Below are 27,588 nucleotides of genomic sequence, written 5' to 3'. Positions count from 1 at the left end.
AGCCTTCCTAAGCCTTCTTTCTTAGAAACAGGAAGTTGTCTCTTGCCAAGAGCAGACCAACTTAAACCCCCAAAGGTTTGAGTCCAGTTTGAAACTCAGACCCCCCAAGATTCAAGAGGGTCTTATATTTGATTGAATCTGAGAATTCGACTGTTATGAAGCCTGGTAAAATGGATCGTAGTTCCCCAAAATAATTATAAGTTTCAAATGTAACATCTAACCATGTCATGTACTTTATTCAGAGGACCTTTAATCCATAATATGTACACTACATGGTATTTTTGACATTTATTCCCTTTCCTCACCACTGAAATGGGTTCAGGCATCTTAAAGATACTTCTTTCATGAAGTGAGTCTAAGGTTAGATTGACAGCCAACACCTTCTCGGATAGATGTTCTTTACATTGAAAGTCTACTCTAAAAAGGTTAGTGTTAAAATGAGGTCCCAGGGTCTACAAACATGTGTCTACATGGCTAACTTTGACTATATCAACTCAGTACAGAACAAGCAGGGATTTGACAAATATCTAACTAATGTGGTCTATAGAAATAGCCAAAACACATAATTTATGCCAAAAAAAAGAGAAAGATCATGTTTAGATAACCATGTGTTCCAAGCCCCAAAGTAGGTTTTGGGGACTAAACTATATGTTTTAAATGCGTCTGCTAACAAAATCAGTGTCTCCAGGGATGTTAGCAATTATCTAATCCAACTCCCTCATTTTATTAGACAAAACTCCACTTGGGTTTTGTCTGCACAGTATAGAAAACGAAGTTAATTGAAACTTGTCGATATAAAATGGAATCAGGTATTAAGTCAGTCTGCCTTGGACCCCATTTTAAAGAGATTTCATTTTTCTGCAAAGGATAAAAAGGCAATCAAAGATGATATATCAACAGAATAGCAAGACTCTGTAGATGTATTTGCAATCACATATTCTTGTGTGTCTGTTACAACACTACAATTTAACACTGTGATGCGGTTAGAAGCACATAATTAAAACATTCACCAATGTTGCCATCACTTACATTTATTGGTGCCCACTCAGTATATAAAGGCTCACAAGAGGACACCAAATCTAGTGGTGCTATTATCTCAAAAATGTAACAATGGAAGGCATGATGGATTTGGAGTCACAGGTCCTACCTTCAAATACTGACCGCTACTTACCATCTGACCTTAGGCAAGTTTCAACATCTCTGGGTCTCATTTTTCTCATCTAAAAAATGAGAAGGTTGGACTAGATGCCCTTGGTCCCTTCCTAATCTACATCTGATCCTATTATCTCCCTGTACGTGGGCACTTTGCCCAGGAGGAACTCGATTCAATTAACAAACTGACAATGAAGTGCTGACTCCAAGTACAGCACTATGGTAGGCACTAGAAATACAAAGACAAAAGTGAAAAAGGTTTTGCCTTCAAGAGCTTACAGGTTAAAAAAGAAAAGAATCGCATTCTTTCCATATATGTTGCCAATCAGCTGGCTTTTAAGAAATAGCTGTATTAAAACTTAACAGATAAAGATGTAAACATTGTCCATGCTAGCAATAGCAACAAAAAGTCAAGTAAAATTTATTAAAACTGAATGCACACTCGGACAATACTGTAATTAAAAAGCTATAATGTGCAAAAAAAAAAGAACTTACATGTTATTGGGAGATATAGCATGTAAACAGACAAGTAAATATGAGATAATTTGAGAAGACTGAGTCCTAATAACAAGGAATCAGAAAAGGTGGTAGAACCTAGGCTGAACTCAGAAGGACATCCTGTATTCCAAGATACAGAGGTGAGAGAGGCATGGAAAGCCTGTGCAAAGATATATGGACATAGGAGGTAGAAGGCCAAATCCAGAAAATAGCAAGTAGTTTAGAAGAAATGAGGGGGGGAGAAATTTGGTGGATGCATGAGCTTCAAGGGCTTGTGGCTCTTGTTACATTTCATATTCCACCCTACTCATCTTCTAGCCATCTGCCCTGCTGGCTTTGCCATAAAATGTTACAACTTCCTGGACCACTGTATCTCCAAAGACTATTGCATAGTGGACTTAATCCATTTAGCTTTGGAATTGCCCAGTCACCTACCCGCCCTCTCAATCCCAACTGGTGAGTTTAAGAGCCCAAACTCATATGTCCCCATCCTACTCAGTCACCCCCAGCCAGGCTTCACACTTTACCACAGCCATCATCTGCCTTACAATTGTTCATGTCCTCTCCCTTTTTACTTCTTCCTCTGATAACAACAATAAAATTAATAATCATTGCTACTAAAAAGGATGCATCAATAGACTCCCCAAAGACTCTACTCACCATCTCTGTGGATTGCTAAATCAAAATGTTCCTCCCAGGCAACCATTCCCCCATATATGTTATTTCCCTTTATTAAGAGCGTAAGCTCCTAGAGGCCAGAAACTGCCTTACTTTTGTATATGTCTCTAATATAGTAAGTATTTAATAAATCCTTCATTCATTCATTCATTCATTCCAAGTAAGGCTGGTGCCAGATTTCCAAGGGCCTTAACTGCCAGCTAGGGGTATTTGTATTATATCTTAGCCCAGGGGTGGGGAACCTATGGTCACAAGACCAACATCTTCAGCCAAAGAGAAGGAAGACAATGTCCCATGGAAATATGGAATTATAAGTCATGAGAATGTTGCTTCCAGCTTTTCACCTGGGAAGGCAAACCACCCAAGGAAGCTCATAGTCAAGATTTAGGAATGACATCATCTAAGTGAGTACTATCAGTAACAAGGTCTCTGAGCATCTTTTCCCTCTCTGATGTTGAGACACAAGATTAAAATATCTTATAGTAGAGAATATTTTTTTTGAAAGAGAGTAAAACTACAGTATCAATTTATGAAAAGTTAGAATTTTTCTAAAGAAATGCCATGATATGATTTTGAAGAATACATAGTAACTAGGATTAAGTTACTTTGTGCTAAAGTAACTTAGGTGCTAAAGCACCTAAAGTGCTTTAGGGTGGTTAAGGACCACATTGGTTTGAAAACAGAATTTCTTTGCATATAGGATGAACCTTTAAAAAAGAAATGCATTTCAGAGAAAAATATAAGTTGGCACAAAATGAAAACAAAACCAATTTAACCTAAAAGGCAATTCATTCACATTTTATACAAGTCAGATTTGGTATGAAATGTGCTCTCTATTCAGACCAATATGGTAAACATGAATGACACGTTTACTAGACTGTTAGATATGTTGTAAATATGATTTACTGAGATTTTAGTAAAGCATTTGAAAAAGCTGCTTGTGCTGTTCTTGAGGTCAGGGTGAAGAGAGGTTGGTTAGAAATAATATCATTAAGTAAAATTGGAACTGGTTGGCCAGACCCTAAGAGTGATCAAAAAGGAAAGAGGTCTCTAGTGGAGTGTCATAGTGATCTGTGCTTTTCCCTGTTCTGTTTAACATTTTCATCAGTAACCTTAATGGAAGCCTAGAGGGAGTATGGTCATTAAATTAGAAGAAGACCCAAAGCTGGTATGAATAGCTCACATGCTAGAGGACAGAATCAGGATGTAAAACATTCTTGAAAGACTGGTACATTGATTAAGATCCAATAAGATGATGTTTAATGTGAATAAATATAAATTCTTGAACCCAAGTTCAAAAATCACCTAGAGATATGGCGAGATAACAGTTCATCTAAGAAAACATCTGGGGGGTTGGTGTATTGCAAGCTCAAGATGTGTGTTATGACAGCCAAAGACACTATTGCAATCATAGGCTGCACTGAGAGACTTGGTGTCCAGGATAGGTCAGACTATATATGGAATATTCAGGTGAGATTCATGGGTCAGATTAGAGGAATGATATTGATAAAGTGAAGAGAATTTAAATGAACATGAACCCAGCATGGTAAAGGGTCTCAAAATCATGATATATTGATATCTGCTGAAGGACTTAGGGATGTTTAACCTATAGAAAACTTGGTGAGGGGAGAGTATGATAGCTGTCTTCCTGTATTTGAAGGGCTGTCGTTTGAAAAAGGGATTAGACTTGTTTGCTTGAACTTGTTTATAAAACTATGAGAAAACAGAGAAGCATTTTTCTGGCTTGACATACAGGAAGAAAAATCTTTCTAATAATTAAGGCTATCCCAAAGTGAAATGGGCTGATGGTAGGAGGTTAGTGAGCTCCCTTAAATAAAGGCTGAATGACCACTGGCTTGGAAAGTTCTAGAAAAGGTGGGGATAGATGGACTCCGAAGGGTCCCTTCTAATTTGGAGATTGTATGATTTGCAAATAACACAGTCACTGTCTATTAATGTTATAAAAAAAACCCATGATTAAATAAGAAGTGGAAGAAAAGGTCAGCATGTTTTCCGGGTCTGTCAAAACTGGGTGGGTCATTGGGTCAGCCGGTCTGTAAGCCTTTTCTTTAGCCATTTCACCAAGACTTCTTCGACAAGAATACTAGGTGTGAATTTCAGAGATCCATTCAGTTCTAATGCCAAAGACTAGCCCAATTTTTTTTTTTAACTTTTAATCACTTTTCTTGCTACCCCTTGCTGTTGATGATCTGGCCTGAAAACTGATTCACCATCTCCCACTCCCACCTGAATCCAGCCCTAGCTGTAACCATGGCCAATAAACACTGTAGCAAATGTGGACTCCTTAGTTCTAAAAGGTAATGTAATATTTTACTTTTCCTCCATGCATCACCACTCAACTGTCGATTAAAAATCTTGTTATATTTTGTTTCTGACGTCAGATCAGTTTTTAACAAGGCCTGTGATTGATAGCTCAAGAATGGTAGATTTCTACTTCCCATGGTAGATTTGTGCTTTCCACATATTATATTATTATTCAAACTCCTTACAACTGACTTTAAGGATTATACGCCCCTGGTCTGCCAGTTTTAAAGTACACTAAGTACAATGTTAAGTTATTTTTAGCGATCCGTTAAATCAGAAAGTCAGGCTTTTATGAATGAATTCATTCTCCTCTATGGATGTATGCATTTTATATCATGAATAATGCTGTCTAAAACATCACTTCAGAGTCAGGTTTTTTTTCCACCCCTTTAAGAAAATTGACTAGCTGAAATGAATCAGGAAGGACCTTGACCAGCAGGACTGCCTGAGCAATAAATGGTAGTCAGAAATGGCTTCGACACGATGGTTGGCAAAAGGCAGTGTAGGGTAGTAGGGAAAGAACTAAAAGAGGCGAGCTCCTCCCAAAACTGACTAACCACAGAACATTGGCTGAGTCATTGACTTTCTTTGAGCCACTGTTTCTTCATCTATAGGATGGGAATAATAATGCTTGTATGTACTACTTTTTCACAGGGTTGTGATGAAAGTATTTTGTAAATTGTAAAGCAATAGATTAGTGGTTCTTGACTTGGAATCCATGAACTAAGATAGAACATTTCAATAGAAATGGTTTCCTTTGTAATCTTACGTATTTTATTTTATGCATTTAAAATGTTATTTTTAAATTTAAATGTTATTTAAAATGTTTTGATCCCAAGACTGCCAAAGGGGTCCATGACACATGCAAAAAAAAAAAGGTGAAGAATCTCTGCATTGGATGAATGTAGGATGCTATCATTGCTACAAAGGTGGCAAAAGTTATAGCTTTTGGAGCAGATCTTACTCCTGCAGTATCCAGTTGAGAATTACAGAAAATGATTGCACTCACTCCCACCTGTTTTTTTTTTTCAACAAATCAAGTTAAAGCTTTCTGCCAAGAGAATAAATTATTCTAATTATATCATTACCATATTATATAATTATTCTATAATATAATGTTCTAGAATTAATATATTCTCATTATATAATAATAATCGCTCACATTTATGAACCATGAATTTACTAAAGCATTAAGTGCCTAGCACATAGTAGGTACTTAATAAATGCTTGTCAACTGATCAAAAAGTATTACATTTATATCATCTAGCTGACAGGGGTGGGAAACTTGTGGCCTTGAGCCACATGTGGCCCTCTGGGTCCTCAAGTGCAGCCCTTTGACTGAATCCAAACTTCACAGAACAAATCTCCTTAATAAAAGAATTTGTTCTGTAAAACTTGGACTCAATGAAAAGGTCACACCCAAGGACCTAGAAGGCCACACATAGCTGCAAGGCCATAGGTTCCCTACCCCTGATAGCACTTTAAAAGTTTTCAGAATACTTGCTCTACTACTACTGATAAGACAAGTGTTGCTAACCCTAGTATACATAAGAAGAAACTGAGTTTCAGAGAAATTTCCCATAGGAAACCTGACTCAGGGCAGAAGTAGTTAGCTTGGTCCCACCCTCAAATTCTAGTTTGAAGGTCACCTCAAAATGTGTGCAGGTTTTTGTTTGGGTAATCTGGGGACTACAGGGCAAACAGTGGGGAGCAAATGAAAAGAATGAAATGGATACATTGGCCATTAGAAGTCCCTTTACTCCCAATTGAAGCTTCACCTCAATTTTCTGTGGCAGGTTTGAACTAGAATAGGCTTGAGCAGCTCAGATGGCTGTCACAAGTGGTGGGCTTTCTATGATAATGGTCAAGTACAACCAAAATCAGACTCTAAACTTGACTGTGATAACACCAGCACTTGTGATAAACCAAGAACACCTAGAGCTGAGAGCCCTGTGTGACTCTCTAATAGCAGTGCATTAGCTCCAGTGCCCTACAACAGTGAGGAGGATTGTGTACACATACATTGTGACCAAAGCAAAAGGAAGGGAAGATTGAGTGACGTACTTCAGGAGAAGGCCAGTCCCTGGAGAGACCCTGCAGTGGAGTACTTGCTAGAGTCCACAAAAGACTGGTCTGATAATGACGACAACAGGGAATAAGAGAGGAGAAAAGAAAAAGGATGATATTAGTAAAGGAAATAGTACTTTTGAACAAAACACTTGAGTCTGAATTTACAAGTGGCATCTCCCTTTAGCAGAATTAGTGGAGATAGACACGGATGAGGCTGCTATTTGGGCAGCACCAGAGGGGTGGGGTAAGGGCATAGTAAAGGTGGTTAACACTTCAAGGAATGGAGGAGGGAAGACAGGGTGAGACAGGGGATGGGGCACTTTAGCAACAATTAAAGAGTGGGTCCAGGGCCTGTAAGCTCAGTGGCTCTAAGGTTAAGAGGGTAGGGCCAGCCCCACTGTGGACCCCAGTTACCTTGCAGGCTGTTCCCATTGGTGCTGGTGCAGGTGGGAGGTGGGGAAGTCTGTGGTCTCACAACTGGAGCAAAAGCACTCTTCTGTTTCACTGCTGAGACCATGTTGGCTGGTGAGAAAGAGAAGATCCCAGAAGAGCTGCTACAGTTAGAGGGGAGGCTTGTAGAGGAGGCCATGGTTGGACTGGATGGCACAACTGAAAAAGGGAAAAAAAGAAAAGAAAAACTTCTTTATTGGGACTTTTGAGGTCCTCAGAGCACTTTTAGTTATGCTCGTGATTCAGTTCTTAATTCTTCCCATGCTCCCCATCCTCACCGTGCTCTACCACCATGGAAGGCCACAGTTTCCTCTTTGCCTGATCTGACTTTTGATATACATGGCCCAGTCTTCCCAAGTAGACGTCAACTCTTTGAGAGCAGGGACTGTGATTTCTTAACAATTTAGAATTATTTATTGAGCACCTGTTTATATGCCAGAGTCTGTGGGAGATATAGACGTACGTATTTCATTAAGCTTTTTTGTATCCCTCACAGTACTAGTACAGCGCTTATGTATAATAAATATTCAACATATTTGTTGATTTACAAGAATTATCACTATGTGTATACATACATAGTATCTGTGTGCATATATTTATGTATTATATAGGGGTGCACATATACACATGCATGCCATACACATGTGTGTATATGCATGTGTGTAGACATATGAGTGTATATATACATGCAGACACACATGGATAGAATAGGGACTGGATTTGAGTTTTGATTGGTACAAGGAACTATGCCCAGCCAGAAGACGAAACTCCTTCCAATGCAGGCTGTCACCACTATCATGTATGGTCTTGGTTGCTTAGAGCCCTGAGATGTTAACTGACTTGCCCTGGGTCATGCTGCCAGTAGATGTCAGAGAAGGGACAGTAGTCCAAGTCTTTTTGGCTTTGAGGCCAGCTCTGTATCAACTATACCACACTGTCCTTCTTATGAGTGTGCACATACATATACAGAAAGGCATGTGCATGTGTACACACATAATACCATGATATTTAAGTACTGTCTGGTACTCAAGAAAATCAGTATGATGACTAATGATGAGAAAACTTTGGCAGTACCAGGGGGAGAGAATATTAACTGACCAGGAGACCTGAGAAAGTTGGGACAGATGTATATCTTTCACGAGCCAAGATCTCCTTTAGACTTGGTCTTTAATCTTTTGGTACTAGTGATTTAGCTCTTGTTTATTTCAATAAACACATCTTCTCCAGAGAGTCCTGTCATCCCACACACAACTTGATTTTCTCCCTGCTGAGAGACTATCTTCAATCTTTTCTCCATATGCCATCTGTTCACTCTCTTCCACTTCTGGTGGACCGATGGGCACTAGCACTTTGACTTTTAGCTGCACAATTTGAAATTCTAAGCCTCTGAGCCAAATCCCAGAAAAAGTTCTCTTACTCATTGCTAATTGCAAAGGAAAACACTTTTTCCATAGATGGTACCCTGCATTACATGGGCTATTTGGTTAATATTTGTATCTGAGCCTACGGCTTTGGCAAGTTTACACAGGGAGGAATTGATCATTTTGTATCACCTGGCCCTCACAATACAGTTGAAAAGGGGAGATAGACTTTGCAGAAGTGGTTCCTCAATACTTCACTTGCAGACCCTGATCAATTTTAGGCAATATCCAAAGCCAAAACGTGAAGCTATCAGGTGCTTCTGCAGCAGGAAAACAGAGCTGTCTTCAGAATTTTCACAGATATATTTTCTAAACTGTATTTTTCTTTTAATGAGGGTAGCATTTTTATACCTCTCCAAGGATTTATAAATGTGAAAATGCTCTCAATAATAATCCCCATTTAAATTGCAAAATTCCTGTACTGGGGGTTTGATTTTTAAATATACGTAGATTTGAAGTCCTGCTGTTTCACTGAAGAAGGCAATTAATCTCTTTGGCAAATGTGATCATTATGTGTGTTTAGAGGTGGGGAATCTCAAAGAAGGAGGGGTGAAATATAGCCAAACAGTTCCATTTGTTACAATATTATTGGTTATCAGACACCACACTAGAAAGAGCATTCACTAGTGGAAAGTCTTGCCTTACTTATTTATTTTTTTAAATCCCATTTGGAATTTTTCAACATGAGTGGCTTATGAATAATTAAATGTTATAGAGGAAAAATCTCAAATCATTTGGGCTTTCTGTTATTATTTTATTTGCATTTATGCAGATAAAATCGTCCCATCTGAGTGCCTATTTGAGAATCTGATACTATATTTGTGAACACTGAGGAAATCAATTAATGGAAATTAAATGTTCAAAGTTTCACAGTCTGACAGATACAATCTTAGGCTGAAGTCACTTGGTGTCTGCAAGTACTCAGGAAGGCTGAGCAATCAAAGTGCCTAAATTGAATTGCTACTATACAGCAATTAGTTTATTGATTTAATTAAGAATGCTACCTTTTAATTTTCAGGTCATGATTGAAACATTTTCTGATTGAATGGATTAGGTATTAGTGAAATGATAGGTCTACCAGGGACAACCTTCTGATGGATCAAAATAAAAAGTAAGAGGAGCGAAGGCTGACCTCAAACAGTAACTCTTTAGTAGACATAGTTCTAGGAATAGTTTTCTTCAGTAGTTTCAATGCCCAGGAAGTATCTAGTTCTACACCCATAAAGCTTCACTGCACTAGATGAGGAATCCAAGAATGAAAAGTACTCTTGCAACACAAGAACTCTCTCTCTCTCTCTCTCTCTCTCTCTCTCTCTCTCTCTCTCTCTCGCTCTCTCTCTCTCTCGCTCTCTCTCTCCCCTCCCTCCCTCCCTCCCTCCTGTCTTGAAATCTAAAAAAAGAAGAAGCTTCCTTTATTGGATTCATGCTCAAATGTCCACCAGGGGTTGTCAAATCATGATATAGATATACAGATAGATAGATAGATAGACAGACAGACAGATAGATAGAGAAATAGATATTGATATATATATGTATGTATATGTGTACATATGTGTGTGTGTCACTTTTTAGTTTAAGAAAAAGAAAATTATTTCAACCATGCCCAAATCATTATTGCTAAATAGATAGGGTCGGATGCACTTTTCTTCTGTACATATCTTCAAAGCTAAGATATTTTAGCAAGATTTTTGACATCAAGACAATACTCCCTGCAGTATGAACTTGGCATAGTATTTTTAAATCTCCCCAAAGATTATATAATATATATAATTATATTATATAATACAAAGATTATATTATATGAGATTATATAAACATAGCTATTTTATTTAGAATGCTTTTAAATTGTGGTTGAGAGCACTATACTTGGAGTCAAGTATAAGCTTCCTCACTTAATAACTGCACAACCTGGAGCGAATTACTTAGACCTCAGTTTCTTCACCTGTAAAATGAGAGACCTGGACTAAAGGTCTGCAATTCTATCTAAGATATAAATGATATATAGATTTAAAGACCTATAGGTCTATGATTTATTTATCTACAAATCATTGAAGTTGAACTTCATTCTCAGCTGGACTAGGTACCAAAGAATAATTCCACATTTATTTTTATTCAATTCTTATTTATCTCCCCAAATGAAACTAACTTTAAATAAAAATCAGTAACAAATCAAGGGAAGGCATGTCTTTAAAGAAAGAGGCTTTGGCTTGTTGAAGTGCCTTGACAGTAAGGGTTCACATCATGGGTAACTTTAATTGCATACCCATCAGGCTTGGGAGCAGAGAGTAGTACCCAGGCTGAGCTTCTGAGGTCTAAAATAGAAGCTAAATATTGAGCAGAAGAGTGAGGTTCCAGTTCCATTTGATGAAAATGTGCAGAAATGTAGAACAACACTACTTACTGGCATAGGGAGAGTTGGCAGCTGAGCCATTGAGGAAGGTCGGGGATCCACCTAAGTTGGACATTCCGGCATTTCCATATCCATTCATACTGGTGGTGACAGAGTTATAGTTGGTCTGTTGTGGGGTGGTGCTAGGCACATACCCATGTGGTGATACGCTGCTTGAATTTCGAGTGAAACCTGAGAATAGAGAAAATCCAGAAGAGGGGAAGGATTTAAGTGGGTGGTACCTTTGGGTGAGATAAGAAAAAGAGGATCTCTTCTTATTCCCCCTCTCCAACTCTCTCCTGCAACCCTGTGGGTAGAAGGCTGACATTCACATACGTGATTTTTATGTCACTAACTCTGTGATTAAAATGGGAAGCAAGAAAAAGACACATCCTTGGGATATCATAAATACTTAGGGCTGAAGGAAGTAGAAACACAAGTTCTATAAATTACGGGTTTGCCACAGAAATAAATTGCAGTTTAAGGGTTGTACCCTGAAGCTAACAGGCTTTTCTTCCATTGGCAGGAGTTGATGCTGTCCCTTGGCCCTTGGGATTTTAATTCTGGCCTCCTTTGCTATCTGTCACCTATATTTTTATGTGACATTCAAAAACACAGAAAGAAAATTCACACTTCCATGCCAGCCTCAAGTCCCTGATCAGTAGTGGTAACAACCAAAAACTAAGTTATAAAATAATACAACAGAAAGAAGAGGTAGGAATGTCATATAGAGAAAATGTTATCTGAAAGGATAATTAGGAAAGGAAAGAAAGGGGTGGGGGGAGAGGAAGTAGAGGAACCAGGATATAGGTAGTAGATATTGCTGACCCTGATTGGTAGCTTGTGAAGCTTCTGAGACATTCACTGCCAGTTGTCCACTGAATGAATTGACTCCCATCATTCCAGCATGAACAGAAGTGTTAGCAAGAGCAGGAAGTTGGTTGTGGTTACGAGGAACACTGTACAGAGCCTCGGCAATATCAGCTGCCCTCTTCAGTATGATTTCCTAAAAAATGAAATGAATGTTCAAATTATTTTCCCTAGCATGGTATCATTTGTCTTTCTGATGTTGGGAACTAACATGTTATGAAAACACAAACTAACACAGCACATAGAGTGCTGGACTTGGAGTCTAACAGAACTGAATTCAAATCCTGCCTCAGATACTTGTGTGACCCTGGGCCAGTCACTTAACCTGCCTCAGCCTCAATTTTTTCATCTGTAAAATAGGGGTGATAGTAGTACCTACCTAACAGGGTAGCTACAATGATTGAGATAACATGAAAAACGCTTTTTAAGCCTTTGAAATGCAATATAATTGCTAGCTATTATTTTGGTTTGGCAAGTTACAGTCTATTGGTGCTTGACTCTGAGTGTTGGGGAGGCAGCATAAGTATAAGGGATAGAATTCTAGACTTGGCATAAATTCACCAGGTTCAAATCCTGCTTCTGATGCTTACTAGCTCTATAACCACAGGCAAGTCACCTCACTTTTCTGAGACTGAGCTTCTGTATATTCTGTATATTCAGGATAATATCTTCAGAACCTACCTTCCAAAATCATTGTGAGGTTCAAATGAGATGATGTATATAAAATGCTATGAAAACTTAAAAGTATTGTATAAATATCAACAATGTCAAGTAATGGTAGTGGTCCACATGCTAGATTTTCAGACACCAAATCCAGCATTGTTGGTACTCCATCATGCAATAACAGCACCCAGGCCACTGCATCCCTCTCAGGGGTAGTGCTACACACTGATTCAAAGGGCATGAAGAAGAAACTAGCAGCCCTTCAATCATGAAGAGCTGGGCCTTCTGTAGACTAAACAATGATGGTCAAAACAGATGACTCTGGTCAAGTCTGATTATCCCTTTTAGGACAAAAGTTCCAGCCCCTTTTCCCATGGTCCCCAACTTTTCTTAGAAACAGGAACAAAATAAAAACACATTGAAATAACTCCATTTGCTTATATAAAATACTTCTCTACTTTTTCGAAGAAGTCTTTTTCAATCTAAGGTAAATAGGGAAGGCAATAAAAGATTTATAAAAAGAGAAAAATAATTGAATAATCTTGTACTGTAATATATACTAAACAATCTCTAAACTTGGTCATATTCTTTCCCCCCACTTCCTCAATAGTACAATAAGCTTTATATTCTCAGACTATTTAATGCAAAATCAAAGCATCCTTACCTGGTTATTGTGTGGCATACCATAGAGAGCCTCCACTAAATCAGCAGCTCGTTTGAGTATTACTTCCTGCCAATAGAAAAACAGATATATTCCTCTGAGTGAAGCAAAGATAATAGTGCAGGGACTTTGCTTTAATCTTTTCATAAAGTTGCATTCCCTCAGTCTCATTTCCAAGGAAATCCTCGAACAAGACTGCTTTGGGAAGGACCTCCAGAATGGTGTTAAATCATGAGTTTATCCCTGTTCACATATACACTTAATCGAGTCAAAAGGTGAGCGTCATTGGGGCTGCAAGATAAAATACATCAGTCAATTGTCTGCCATCTGCAGGATAAAACACTCATACGTTTATTGCAGAATACAATTCTGAGGTCATTTACTAGATTACTACAATCGATGCCATTCAGTGCATGTTATGAATCCCTAAGATGTGTTTATTTTGCACTTAATTGCTTATTCCAGGAACTGTGACCTTATCAGACAGGTCATTTTCAAGAGATTTCCAATCAATCTTCAGCTACTGGAAACATGTAGCATTAAACTACTTTTGTTTATCTCTCTTGTATGTCAGAGCCATGATATAAGAGTGCCCAGAAGTAAATCCACATGATAAAGGAATGCGATCCTTCCTCTTTTCTAAACAGTCTTAAGGCATAATTCTTCCTACCCCCAAACCCTCAAGTTCACTTTAAACCAGTTTTCAAGGCTGGCCCTACATTTTTTTTTAAATGATCAAAATTTCACTAGTATTTTGTCACTCTTTTACGACCATCCTCATGAAAATCTCCAGAATGTTTTGTTTTCTTTTACTTCAGGTTGGTCATCCCCATACTCCATTGACACATTTAGCTTAATATTATCTTCTGTCTACTTGTAAGTGTGTAAGAAACCAAATTTTAAAATCACAAGGAAAAAAATGCTGGCAACAAGGTAGAAACTGTTGTGGTTTTTTGTCTGTCTGTTTGTTTGTTTTTAATAACCCAAAGAGATTACTGCCATCTACACTCTGCCCAGATATTCTGAAGGTCTGGACACATTTTTGCAATTAGCTCCTGCATAAAGAAGAACAAATAAAGAAGAAATTAATTTACTGAGAAGTATAAGCATTGAAAAGAATCACAAATGCATAACAAGACTGCTGAAAATAATTTACAATAAGATGTGCAGGGTTTAGGCTGTGTAAAGTTTTTGGTTTTTTTTGAAAGTGCAACTTCAAATATTTTCCACACTAGATATTCTACACAGAAAAGGAACCACGATGCTCAGTTGTCATAGATCGTAGACTCTGATCAGAAAATAGGGATATAATTGCATTCATTTTGCTGTCACTATAGGCTCTTCAAAAATCCTTGAAAAACTCTTGAAATGACAAGCTTTCAGATCCATATTAGCATTTTTCCAATTTTAAATTCTCTATAATATAAGATAAAATAGTTGTCATACTGCAGTAACTACTTATGACATATGTAATGTCCTAAATTCAAAAATGAGATGGAGGGGTTTGGAGTTCTCAATAAACATTTATGCTTGCCTTAAGCTGCTCTTGCCCTCTTCACAAAACACATTTCAGTTATTCTTTACACCTGAAGTGAAATGCATTATATAATCAATGGGTTATGAATCAATAGATCTGAAACAATTTTTTAATGTTAAAGGTAGGTTACCAGAGGATTTGCTTTTCTTTTTTTGTTGTTTTGTTGTGGTATTTGACCACACTGGTTAATAATTCACTTGGGGGTATGGATGCACTAAACCCTATCCCCATATCAAATGTGGTCCATGATGCTTTCACGGAGCTCTCCTAAACCATGCTACCTTATCTGACTCCTAGAAAAGATTAAAACAAAACAGCATGAATTTAGTTTATTTGCTCAAATCTGGCTCCTCTAGCTCTCTGGACATCTATTTTTTCAGATAAATATTTATGCTGGTATTTAGCCTTTCAAAACTTTTTTATATTTTTTTTTCTCCTTTTGCTCTTTGGAAAAACAATGTACTTCCGGTTTGACTAAATAACAACATTATATACATTAGAACCTGAACTTATAAAAAGGGTTCTTTCTTATGATAAAATCCATGCTAGTAACTTAAACAATGACCCTTCTCTTAAGTTATCTACATTGAATTCACAACTAGGGAAGAGATAAGTTCATCCTAACAGCTCTGAGATGCAAGACAGTAGGAAACGCATCCTACTATTGAGGCACAAGATGTTATCCAATATTATGGTTTTACTGCTGAAAGGTTTTTTTTAATTATGAAAACCAGAAAAAAATTAAAATTGACTGTTAAGAAATTTGAGTTCTTCACTTCCATTTTGTCAATTGAACATGAAAAATTCACATTTTTTCCCCTAAAGTTCTTAACAGTAGGAGCTTTTGCTGGTTCCTGATGCTTAAAGCATATTTCCCATTCAATACATATTACACAACCAGGTCATCAACAGAGCATCAGCTGAAGCCAGCAAGCAGCCTTAAGCAGAGAGAGCCTACATATGTCTTGCTGAGAGGCCTACCTTAAAATAATATTTTAAAATAGGTAGGATATCCTTCACTGAAATATTAACTTTGGGATTTGAGGGAGAGTCTAAATTGGTCTCAGATTCACCAAAGTTATTCTGGTGATATTAGTTATTTCTAGCTTATAGAAAAGAGAGAGGAGCTCCTAAGCCTTCTACGAGTTAGCGCAATGGACCTTGCAAGGTGCTTGGATTGCGATGACCAGAAAATTGCTCTCACCTCCATGTCATTACGCTCCCAGTGAACTAGCCCCCGAGCGTGTTTGTGTTCGGGATCTAATATATTGCCTTTCAATCAGAGCTGAGAGCCACTGAACACACAGACAGAACATGACGAGCAGGTCAGGAAAGCAATAAAGATTTTACAGAGCTGTCCAAGGTGCTAAATTTACTCAATAATGGGTTTGGCACCATAGTGTTAACCTCTCATTTACTACCAGTTTGAGGGACTAAATTGAAGTAGCTGACTTCATTTACCTTGAAATGTATATTTTATGACATTATGTAAGTAGATTGAAAGGGCACTGCAGTTTTAACAATTTAAAGGCTAAAGCATGTTTAAGATGAAACTTGAATATTTATTGTATATTGCACTTAAAGTATATAGAATGTTAAAATGTATTGATTAAATTTGTAAAAGGTATTATAAAAATGACAGGTAATAAAAAAGATGTATGCCTTTTAAAATCAAATTGATACTGTATGCTATCTCTACTATGGTCATAAGTGTAATTTTTTTGTAGTTTTATATGGTAATTTGAAAATATCTGTAATTCCACATTGGAAAATGATTGAGCCTGAGATGTTAGAAAAGAAATTTCCCAGAAGGAAAGAGCTAGGTGTCTCATATAATCTTTTGTCTCTGAAATTATTCCAAAACTCTTATTTTTTGGCATTAAGAGGAAAGAATATAAAAATTCTCTATATTGATGTGCAATTTCAATATTACTGAAAAGAATACTTGACTAACACTAATATTTAATTTGTGTAGGCATTTATTTTTCTAGATATTTTCCTCTTTTTAAAAAAAATTAACCAAGTCTTCCTGTTAATATAATTCAAAGCATGAAAGTAGAGATTGCTCCAAAACACTCACTATTCTCTCCCCCCCACACACACACAGAGAGAGAGAGAGAGAGAGAGAGAGAGAGAGAGAGAGAGAGAGAGAGGGGAAGGCAAAAAAAATGCCTTAGACACTAAAGTGAGCCATCATTTCTGAACCAATGCTTGTTCTACAGATAGACTACTTTTTAGGTCTTTAAATTTCATTTAAATTTTCATGGTATAATGGAAAGAGCAAAGTATGTTCATACAGAAGACCTCTACAACTTAAATAGTTGTATGAATTTGAGTAAGTCACTTAACTTCTTTCTGAGATTCAGCTTCCTCATCTGTAAAATGGGAGTAATATTTGTACTACTCTTCTTGTAAAGAAGTGAAGGATCCATTGATGTGTTTAAAATGTTTTATAATTATAAATTACCTTACAAATGTGTGTTTCTAACATGTATTTTATAAAAAATTCTCTAGAATATACAAATTTCTACTCACTAATTACTTTGTGACTTAGTGAGCAATGATGTGGGTGATTCAGTAAGATGCTGCAAGAATGCTTTTTTGTGTGTGTAACACAAGAAGAAATAATGCTCCTAAAAATATCGGTGATAAAGACAGAATAACATTCTTTTCTGTTTCAATATAAGAACCAATGCATTACAATGGCTGCATTACTGATTGTATTACTACAAGTGCATAAAAAATGGTTTTAAGCTTTTTTGTTGTAGTAACAAGTATTTATCAACTGTAGTCATCAACATCAACGTTAATCTTGGATATCTTGAAAGACATTTATATTTTCTTAGCACTTAGGTGCTGTAAGGAATAGAAAAGAAACTTTCAACATCCATGGCTATACCTATCCAATCTTATTTCCACCCTTCTCTGCTGGCAAATCTCTTTATTCATTAGTCTCCTTATATCATGAACAAACAATTTTGTTTTTCTTAGCATATTAATGCGTTTATTTATATCCCCTGTCTCTTTTATCTGGAATGGCTTCCCTTTTTTCCTACAGATATTCCAAACATACCCAGATTTCCAGGTGTAGGTCAAGTCCCACTTCCTGCATGAAACCCTCTCTAACTCATTAAGCTTTCATTCTGCTTTGAGTTCCTATTGTACATATAATGTTAGAAAGTGTATAGCAAACAATAATATATTTCTTCATATAAATAACTGCTTTTCCACATGTTTTAGTTTTCTTTTTCCAGTTAGACTGTAAGGGCCTTGAAGGCAGAGATCATGCCTCATAAGAGGCACTCAATAAGTTCTTTGTGATTGTGAATTCTTCAAAAAGCTTGTAATAATCTTAGGGAGATGAGTAATATGTATAAAAGAATTAGAGAACAATAAAAAGTATATAATTTGCATTATACTGCTTAGTACTGACTAGAAGTGCAGAAGATCTCCTCAAAGGGCTTGGATGAGTCAACAACTATATACCTTCCAATAAGTTGAGGTCCACTAAGACTTAACATTTGCCTTGCCACTCCCTCCTAGTGACCTCCAAACTTAACCTCTATGATCTATTGAACGTGGCAGTTCCTTCTTACCTTCTGGTGTACCCTAAGGACCATTGGGCCTTGCCATCCACTCCACCTCTGAACTCTTGGGATTTCCAGTCTTTTCAATCTGCCATGTAGCAGAATGTTCTTTAATATGCTGCTTCCCTCAGAGTATAAACTCCTTGACAGAAGTGACTGTCTCAGTTTTTCTATTTGTATCATCATCACTTAGCAAAGTGGTTTGCACATAAAGAACCACTTTATTTTTTTTTTAATTCAAAAAACCTTTACTTTGGCTCAATTCCATTTGGCCCCAAATTTTGGTTCAATCTGAAATATAAACTCCACATGTTTAATTTTGATCACCATGATTGTACCATATGCCACCCTTGGATGAATGTTCCTTTCTTATGTTTAAATTTTGATTTTGTTATTAATATAATGAATCTTTTCTGGTACAGGTATGTTTTTCAGTCCATAAGCTCCTTTCATACTAATAATGCCTTAAAAATAGCTATTAATGATATAATGTTTTAAGAATTGCAGTGTACTTTACATGCGTTACTTCATTTGATCCTCAGTAGTAATGTCATAAAGAGGCTATTCTATATGAATGTCAAATCATCTATTACCTATATCCTAGGTCCCCTGAAATACTTTTTGTATTAAAAAAAGCCACAAACCTTGTAGAAAATGAATGCTTGGTTCTAAGCTGTGGTTTAGCTATTTAATCCTTCCTAGTACTCCAGTGTAATCTACTGTAGTCTCAGTGGACCATTTACCTTCTAAGATGAAACAAGCAAACATTGACATCAGGAGGTCTACGGGTCTCTTTTATTTCTGACACTAATTCTTCAGATAATTAGTATGTATTTATTGTCCATATTTATATGTCCAGGGTGAAAGGAACTGCATAACTGTTCAAAGATAAAACTATTCAGAAAGTCAATCTAATGTTTTGAATACTGAAGATTACCTGGATTCACAGTCTAGGTAGCTCAAAAACGCACCATACAATTATTTAACCTTTCCCCTTAGAATAGCTGTGAACCAATAAATAACATCTGTCCATTTACATCTAATATATGATTTACAGAACCAGATATTTGGATAGTGAGAACCCCACCATAAGGTAAAGGAACAGGTTCTGGCTTTCTTTTTCAGTTGGGGAGGTCACAATTTGAGGAGTCGTTGGGAAAGGACACCTAAATTAAAATGAGAATGTAAACATGGATAGAATGAGATCTGCTCTCAAACAGAAGTCAAACTAATTAAGTGTTTCATGATAGTCTAAGTAGCATTAGCTTCCTCAGTGTTCTACAAAGTGGGGGTTATAGCCCCAAGTAATAACCAAGCATAGTATGAGAAGATGAGTTCACATTTTACATTGCTTATGATAGACCTGACTATAATTGGCCATCATGGGCAAGGAGTGATGGGCACTTATCTTCCCACACTATGATTGGTTATCCCTTGAGGTCATGTTATATCACCCCCTTTATCCAATCCATTAACAAAGAGGGCTTCCCAGTATTGTGTAGATTCCCAATTTTCCCCCTTTGTGTTCCATCTTGATCCCTCAAGGTAGCTATACTAACTTTAACCCAGCAATAGGTACACAAGTAATATTTTAACCCCACCCCCCTACACACACGATCACCTTGTACCAGCAGCACACTTACTAAGGAGGGAGGCACAGGCTCTACCCTCCAGGACAGTGGTTCCCCTTTCCTCTTTTCATTTCTTGGTGGGACAGAAAGAGCTGCATTAGTTGAGGATGCATAGCTTGTGATTGGCATTACAGATCTCATAACATTATCTTTCCATCTAAACTCATGCCTCTTCTGACCTTCCCAATTTCTATCGAGGGCCCCATTTTCCTTCCAGTCTTCTAGGTCCATAATCTCATCCTTAACTTCCATTCCTCCCTCAGCTGAAACTCTTCTTTTCAAAGTTACAAATGATCTCTTCAAGTTATGTTCTCAGTCTTCATTTTTCTTGCCCTCTGCAGCATTTGACACTATTTGCTACCTTCTTCTGGATAGATATTTCACTCTCCTTTCTGAATTGCTCAAAATAATGTGAGTCAGATATGAAAATTCTCTCTATACGCTTTAAGAATTGGAAGCAGAATTTTCTACACTGTTTAAAAATCTTCCAAATGAAGTTTTGATGGGTTTTGAAGTTACTTATATATTAAACAAAAAAAAAAGAAAAAAATCTGAATAATTTTCAAGAACTAGTTGACATCAAGAAAGACAGAAACTCATTGGTCAAATTTCAACAAAATTTCTCTGAATAACTGGTGGATTTGACTAAAAAAATAGTGCCATGATTTAATAAGCACAGCCTATGATACAATTCTATCATTTGGATCTTCATATCTCTGTGATGTATCTATTTCAGTTATGACAACCATGAAAACCAAGTATTGAGACAAATTTATTTAGAACTACTAGACCTTCAAATTATTGTATGGCAAAATATTAAACTAAGAGTTTTTTTTAAATGAAGCACATTAATTACATTGATCTCACAAAAATATCATTAATATTTTAGAGAGCAAAACATTTTGTAATGTTAATAAAATATTATTTTGGAATATTGTTTCATTCCTTTAAATTTCTATTTTGTGTGACTTTTATGAGGTACAGAATTATTAGTACAGTGGCATATTAATATAACTTGTGATAAATATACACACATACATTTGGGGCACATGAAGTAGGATGTTTCATGTTATCCTGTCCTTCCGTATCTGTATGTTATGTTCTCTTTTTTTATATAGAATTTATCTAGTAATTAGCTGGTATGCCTGTCTTACCTCCCCGCCTAGGCAGCAAACTCCTTGAAGTCAAGGCCTATATCATATAGGAATTGTGATGTTTTGGAAAGAACACTTGATTTGGAGTCAAGAAACATGAGATCTATTCCTAATGCTACAAAATTTTTTCCCATGTTACTATGAGCAAATGACTTAACATCTCTTAGCCTCAGTTTCCTATTCTGTAAAGTGGATATAGTAAAAAAAAAAGTAGTTTTGATGAAAATATTTATAAATTGTCAAGCACTATATAAATGTAAGCCATTATGCATCTTTATATCTCCCTTACTATGCATAATGTTTTGTACATAGGAGGTATTCAAATACTTGTTGGATTTTAAAATATATATACTTACATATATATGTACATATATATTTATATTTTTTTCCTTTTTTCCTTTTGATGAGGCAATCAGGGTTAAATGACTTGCCCAGGGTCACACAGCTAGTAAGTATAAAGTGTCTGAAGGGGCATTTGAACTCAGGTCCTCCTAACTCCAAGGCCAGAGCTCTATCCACTATGCCTCCTAACTACCCTTTAAAATATATATTAAATGAGATCAGGATTAATTCTGATTTAGGTGTTCTGACTATATTCCCACTGCCTGTTCTGCTCTACTGATAAGGAAATCAGCATTTTCACTTATTCCCAGGAACAGAAACCTTAGAGTTTAACCTTTTAGTGTTTTACTTTATAAATAATTCCTAGGGATTCCAAACAATTTATTTTATATACCGTAACTGAATAAAATTGTGAGCCTGGCACAGATGCTATTTTTAAGGAGGTTGGGTTTGGGCTATGGTCTCCCTTCCCTTTGTGTTTGAATATCTTAATGATGTTCTGAAGGTTCCCAGGCTAATAATAGGATCATCAATTTAGAGCTGGAACAGACTTCCTAAGCTATCTAGTTCAACCCCCTCTTTTTATAGATGAGGAAACTGAGGCCAAGAAGGATTAAATGAGTTACTCAGGGACATCCAGGTAGTATCAGTGCCAAGATTTGAACCCAGGACTCTTCACTCTAAATTGAGGACTCTTTCCCTTGTTCTAAGGCCTCTTGCCCTTGTGATGTATTTCTTTTTTTTTTTTTTTTGGTATCTCTTGAGATTCTAGCATCCTATTTTTACAGCAGGAAGATACTTTAGAGGCCATTGATTCTAAACCCTTGAAGGCTTTGTTGCCTAGGAATGTACATGACTAATGCAGAATTTGAATTCACAACTCCCTGGCTCCCTGCCCAGTTCTCTATCAACACCACAATCTACTTGCCTCAGGCACACATATGTAACAGTGTTCAAAAAATATGTGTTGAATTGAATGAGGTTCATTCTTCCTTGCCATTCTTATCTAGGTGGTAGCATAGTCTCTATAGCTGGGAGTATTCTGATGTATAGATCATTTCATCCAAAGGGCTTACCACCACCACTACCTCACCCCCCATTTTTCAAATAAGGACACTAAAAGAAAGAGAGATAAAAATAATTTGCCCAGAGCCGTGTAACTAGTAAGGGCAAAGACAGTAGGAAAAACCTGCTCTTATGAATTCAAATCCGATGCTCTAGCCATACTTCAGAATAAAACTATTTTCATATTAAAAATCAGTACAATGAGAAATGTAGGAGAAATAATCAAAGTGACATTTCAATACCACTTTACTTCTGGTCTACAGAGGAATTCCCCAAATGTGCATTCTTCTAAAAATCTGAAATGCTCAAAACAAAGCCTACTAGAACATGAGAATGTTTCACTCTCTGATTTTAAACATAAGCCCTACAACTCATAAGCCCTACAACTGAGTAGAGTCACTTACATTCCATAATGGTTGTGATTAAATGTGTTTCTCTTGAAAGGGACATTCTCATTATAACTAAGGGCCACTTTGAACTAAATTGAAATGGAAGGGAGGAGCATAGATTAGGTGCAGGTAACAAGCAGTTATTTCTAGGGAGGCATAAAATGACAAACATGTTAACAATTATATTTTATAACCCTGCGTTCTAAAGATTTTATAGTATTTTATTATACTAGGAGCTTCTATGAAAGTTGTGACTACCATACAGTGCACTGGTGATTATTCATGTATTTAAAAGAGAAGTAGCCCACCAAACACCAATGGCTGAAAATTTGCAGAAATTAACACAGCCAAAAGCTGCATGACCACATTTTCTATTGACACAACCTCAAAAGCATTCTGTGCTGGTGAGAAATAGAGTGAGTTTCTTAAATTTCTCTGCTTTCCATTTTGCTTTTATGTTCAGTTTAGATGAACAGCCCTTTTTTTTTTCTTGTATCTATTATTGTATCATCACCCAGGAATATGAATGTGGGCTGAAATCTTTACAGAGTCAGTCTGAAAAGCTTAGTCTTGCTTACAAAGACAGTGTGAGATTGCTTTGTGTCAGACTTAGAGCAGGTTGTAAGCTAATGCAGCTATATCAACATAAGACTACTAACTTACATGATTGACTTTCACCAAGGAAAGAAAAGGCTGTTCTCAAACAGACTGTTATTGCCTCAATGGAAGGAGGGAAAAATCAATGAAAGTAAAATGAACAAGAAATTTTGTCTGACTTGCAGTTAATACCACTGAAGAGCTATGGATATTAAAAGGTCAACAAATAAATTAGTCAGAGTGTTATGAAATGAATGATTTGGCTTATAATTTTATTGAGTGAAAATTGTTCACTGCCTATTAGACCAGGTAATTTTTATCTGTGGTACCTCAATTACTGTTTCGTAAGCAATAATATAGTTGTAAGAGCTGCTGGTTCGATCGAGTGACCTCTGAGAAGCTGGCTAGGACAGCTGACTTTACTATGATGGATCACCAGTCTTGATCTCCAAGAGGTTCCAAGCCTTCCCTTCCTGCAAGGGGATCTCATAAAAGAAACATTATGGCTTGATTCATCTTACCAAAAGAGTTGGCTTTTCAAATGTCAGCAGTTAAATATAGGTTGTAAAACTAGGTATTCCTGAAAAGAACTATGACAATGGCTTTTTTTTTTTGAGGGGGTGGTGCTTCTACTATTGTCTCCTAAATGGCATCATTATCATTGGTAAATGAAAGTCTGAGATAGATTCCTCCCCCATGCCACACAAACACATATACACAAAGGTACTAGGCCTAGTTGGGGTCAGAAGGAGGAATCTGGTGAATTGTTCAACTTCATCAACTCAGTTGAAGGCCAAAGTTCAAAGGTACTAGTTATACCTATCCCTCTGAATGTTTTTGTATCTCATCTCTCTGAGCCAGTTAAGAGTCTCCAATGAAAGAAAAATAGAAGGCACAAGGTCTTAATCATACTCAAGATGTGGTACAATAATGGGATAGCAGAGCTGTAAGGGATCCTAGAAATCATTGAATCCAAACCCTTTATTTCACAGAGGAAGAACCTGCAGTCCAAAGATCCATGGTCCCAGTGAGTTAGTGACAGAAACTAGGACTAGATCTTAGGATTCCCAACTCAGTGCTTTTCCTACTATGTCACACAACATTGATGGATTTTCAAATATTTGACCATTTTTTAACTTGTAAATTTCACATATTTATCTTCTGGGATTTGGTACCTACTTAAATGAAGGCTGTCAGTACTGAATTATTGTATTGCTCAAGTCTAGGATAGTGAACTAAGAGTGAAGACATCTACCCTAAGCTCTTTGAGTTTTGCTTTCTTGAACTAAAAATGGTGAATTGCTCTGTCAAATGAGCATTTTATTATCTATTATTATTATCTATTTGTGGTGCATTTTATTGTTCTTACATCTATAAAGTCTGAATTTTCTTTCACGTATGTTCCTTGCTATTGCTTCTAAATCATCATTAATTGTATTAAACGTTCCCATATGTAGAGTGCTACACACACACATACCCCTTTTTCATGTAAGGAGCTTCTGTGCTAAAACAAGAAGTATTTGTGTAGAAAAATTCTACTGCTATGATAATTGGACTGCTGACTCGATCTTCTGATTGTCCACAATCAAATCAAAAAAGAAGATTATCTCCAAATTCTTCTCCATTTTCCAAATTACACCACCACTAGAATTCAATAATAGGAGGGGAAGAGTAAAAGTGAAGTTTCTTTTGCAAAATTATATGCTATTAGAGTTTTACCTAAGATTTACATTCTTAGAGTTCAATGAAGATTCATGGTAGCTTAAAAGTAGTTCTTTTTTTTTTCAAAAATTAGATATTTTAGGACAAAATAAAAGAAAGGGAATCTAAAAAAGGGAACAGAAGAAGTAGATACCATAGGTACTTGAAACAAACATATCACCACCACTGGGTACTGAATTTGGCTGTTTTATGGCAGCCTTAGGAAAACACATTGAGTATATACATATATATGTGTATATATATATAATATATATTCACAAATATATATATATATACATACAATTTTTTGGAAGTCAATTTAATTCACACAGGAATTTTTCATAAAGCATGCTCTCCTCTTTGCTTTCATCTCTTTGGGGTAGGCCTCACATGTATCTTGTTTCTAAAATTTGAATATTCTTATCTAATTAAAGAAAAAAAAACATAGGGTCCTATATCTTCTTTAATCTTAGTGGCATCTGATTTTTTCCAGAAACCCATAAGCCCCATAAGTTGTGAATGGCATGTTCTTCTGCTGATGGCACTGTGGTTATACAACATTTTCTTGCCTTTGTTTTCACTAATGTCACTGCCAATCTGAACTACTAATAGTTCTTGCATAGAAGACAAAAACAATAAAAGAATAATTAGGCTACACTGTATATCGCTAGCTGTTTTATTTTGCTCCGACATTGCATTTGTGATAAATCACCAAGCACCAATGCTCTTGAGGGAAGGTGGCTTTCAGTTTCATCTCCTTCACTGAGCAAAGGAGTTGTGTGTGACTCCCGTCTGAATTTCAATTTTGTAAGTGTACAGTCGAACTGAATAATATTTGGCACAATGCAGGGTACAACTGAGCCACTAAATGGCTGATTTACTAAATTATTATTAGATGAGCCCTTGCTGTTCCAAATGAAAGTGCAGTCACTGTCTTCCTTCATGGTGTGTTCAAATTGTTCTGTGTTTAAATATTCAGCATGAGGCTAATGTGAACTGATGAACTGAGACTATAAACATTCACTTTCAATACAGATAGAGAGACAGAGATGCAACATATCATGGGGCCTGTGGAGGTGAAAATGATTTATATTTAAGGATGTTTTGCCTGCATTTCAAAATTAGTCATTTCAAAACACCATGCTAATTAAGAGTACCTTAAAATAATGGAAGTAGGCAGCAACATCCTAGTGGCTATGGAGGCTATGGAATGCCAGAGAAGAAGGAGAGGCTGGTCTCATTTCTCTAGGCTTCCATTTTATTCCCATGCCAATACTGATAACTTTATTGCCAAAGCTGGAATATCAGCCTACAACCGTACAGGGTGGTGGAATGGGAGAGCTGTCTAACTACTACCTAGCCTGTCCCCTCAAACAGATGTAGGGAAAAATACAAAACCCCAAACTCTACACCCACACCTCCCCCTTCTCCATGGATCAACACCATGGTTCCTTTACTGCCACCTGCTGGAACTGACAGTAACCCTTTTGTCATTTCCAAAAACCAAGCCCCATTGCTTAGAGGGCAGTTACAGGCAACTACTTAAAATACTGTGATCACTTACAGTAGATTAGAATTTTTTATTGGTACTGTGTTGCCATAACAACATAAAGACAGCAGATGACTTAAGCTAAGCTTGCAAAGCAAAAGGCTGCTCATCTGGCAGTTAAAATGAATACAGTTCACTTCACAAGTTTCCCATATGGACCCTTAGTGTATGGTAATGAGGAGACCATATGGTGAGAGAAAAAATGCATAGAGAACAATTGTGTTCTACTGGCTGAGTGAACTGAGTAGAAGTCATGAGAAAGACTGAATGAGATATTCTGGCATGCTCTTTAGCTCAAGGTTTGAGGTTTGTTTGAGGGTGGGATTTTTTGGGTTTTTTTGTTTTAATTTTTCCACTGGGTTCTTCTTTTTTCTTAACTCACTCCCTTAATATGTCGAGCAAAGAAATGACAAACGTGTTACAAATTTTGCATCGTCGCTCATCATAAACTGTCAGTGGTGTTTGCAAATCAGACTTGTAAGATCTTTTTAAATGTGTTATTCTTAAAAGGCAATGGTACTAAGTTTTTAGACAAAGTGCAGGAAAATTTAAGCACTTCTGACAAGCAGAAACATTAACAGTAATCTTTTTTTTAAAAAACACTCGCATCTTTTGCCTTTGTGTTTAGCTGTAAATAACGTGAAAATGTATAAAAGCTTTAAAGTAAAAAAAAATGCAATAAATATTTTTATTATGTTCCCTAAAGGATAAAAACTGCACTGAGCTACCTATGTGCTTTATCTATATATATATATATATATATATATATATATATATATAATACATATATAGAGATAGGTAGCTACTATTCTACTTACTACTAACAAAACCTCAAACCTGGTAGGACAGCTTGCTAAAG

General features: G+C 36.6%; 1 protein-coding gene across 10 annotated transcripts in view; it reads right to left on the bottom strand.

The window, feature by feature from the left end:
• The window catches only part of EBF1 (EBF transcription factor 1), a 460,751-nt gene that overhangs the window by 4,938 nt on the left and 428,225 nt on the right, over positions 1-27,588 (bottom strand). For 6 of the 10 annotated variants that reach the window (XM_027841850.1, XM_027841851.1, XM_027841852.1 and 3 more), the window contains exons 12-15: positions 13,181-13,246; positions 11,812-11,989; positions 10,996-11,175; positions 7,138-7,332 (exon numbers count right to left, since the gene is read on the bottom strand). In XM_027841850.1, the coding sequence (XP_027697651.1) occupies positions 7,138-7,332; positions 10,996-11,175; positions 11,812-11,989; positions 13,181-13,246 (619 nt within the window). Of the gene's footprint in view, positions 1-6,684; positions 6,787-7,137; positions 7,333-10,995; positions 11,176-11,811; positions 11,990-13,180; positions 13,247-27,588 lie in introns of those variants that run through there. The other 4 variants (XM_027841856.1, XM_027841857.1, XM_027841858.1 and 1 more) reach the window with 1 other exon arrangement.

The sequence above is a fragment of the Vombatus ursinus genome, unplaced genomic scaffold (assembly GCF_900497805.2).
Source record: "Vombatus ursinus unplaced genomic scaffold, bare-nosed wombat genome assembly UNPS02014863.1, whole genome shotgun sequence".
Taxonomy (NCBI): Eukaryota; Metazoa; Chordata; class Mammalia; order Diprotodontia; family Vombatidae; genus Vombatus; species Vombatus ursinus.
This window is presented reverse-complemented; position numbering and strand designations above follow the sequence as displayed.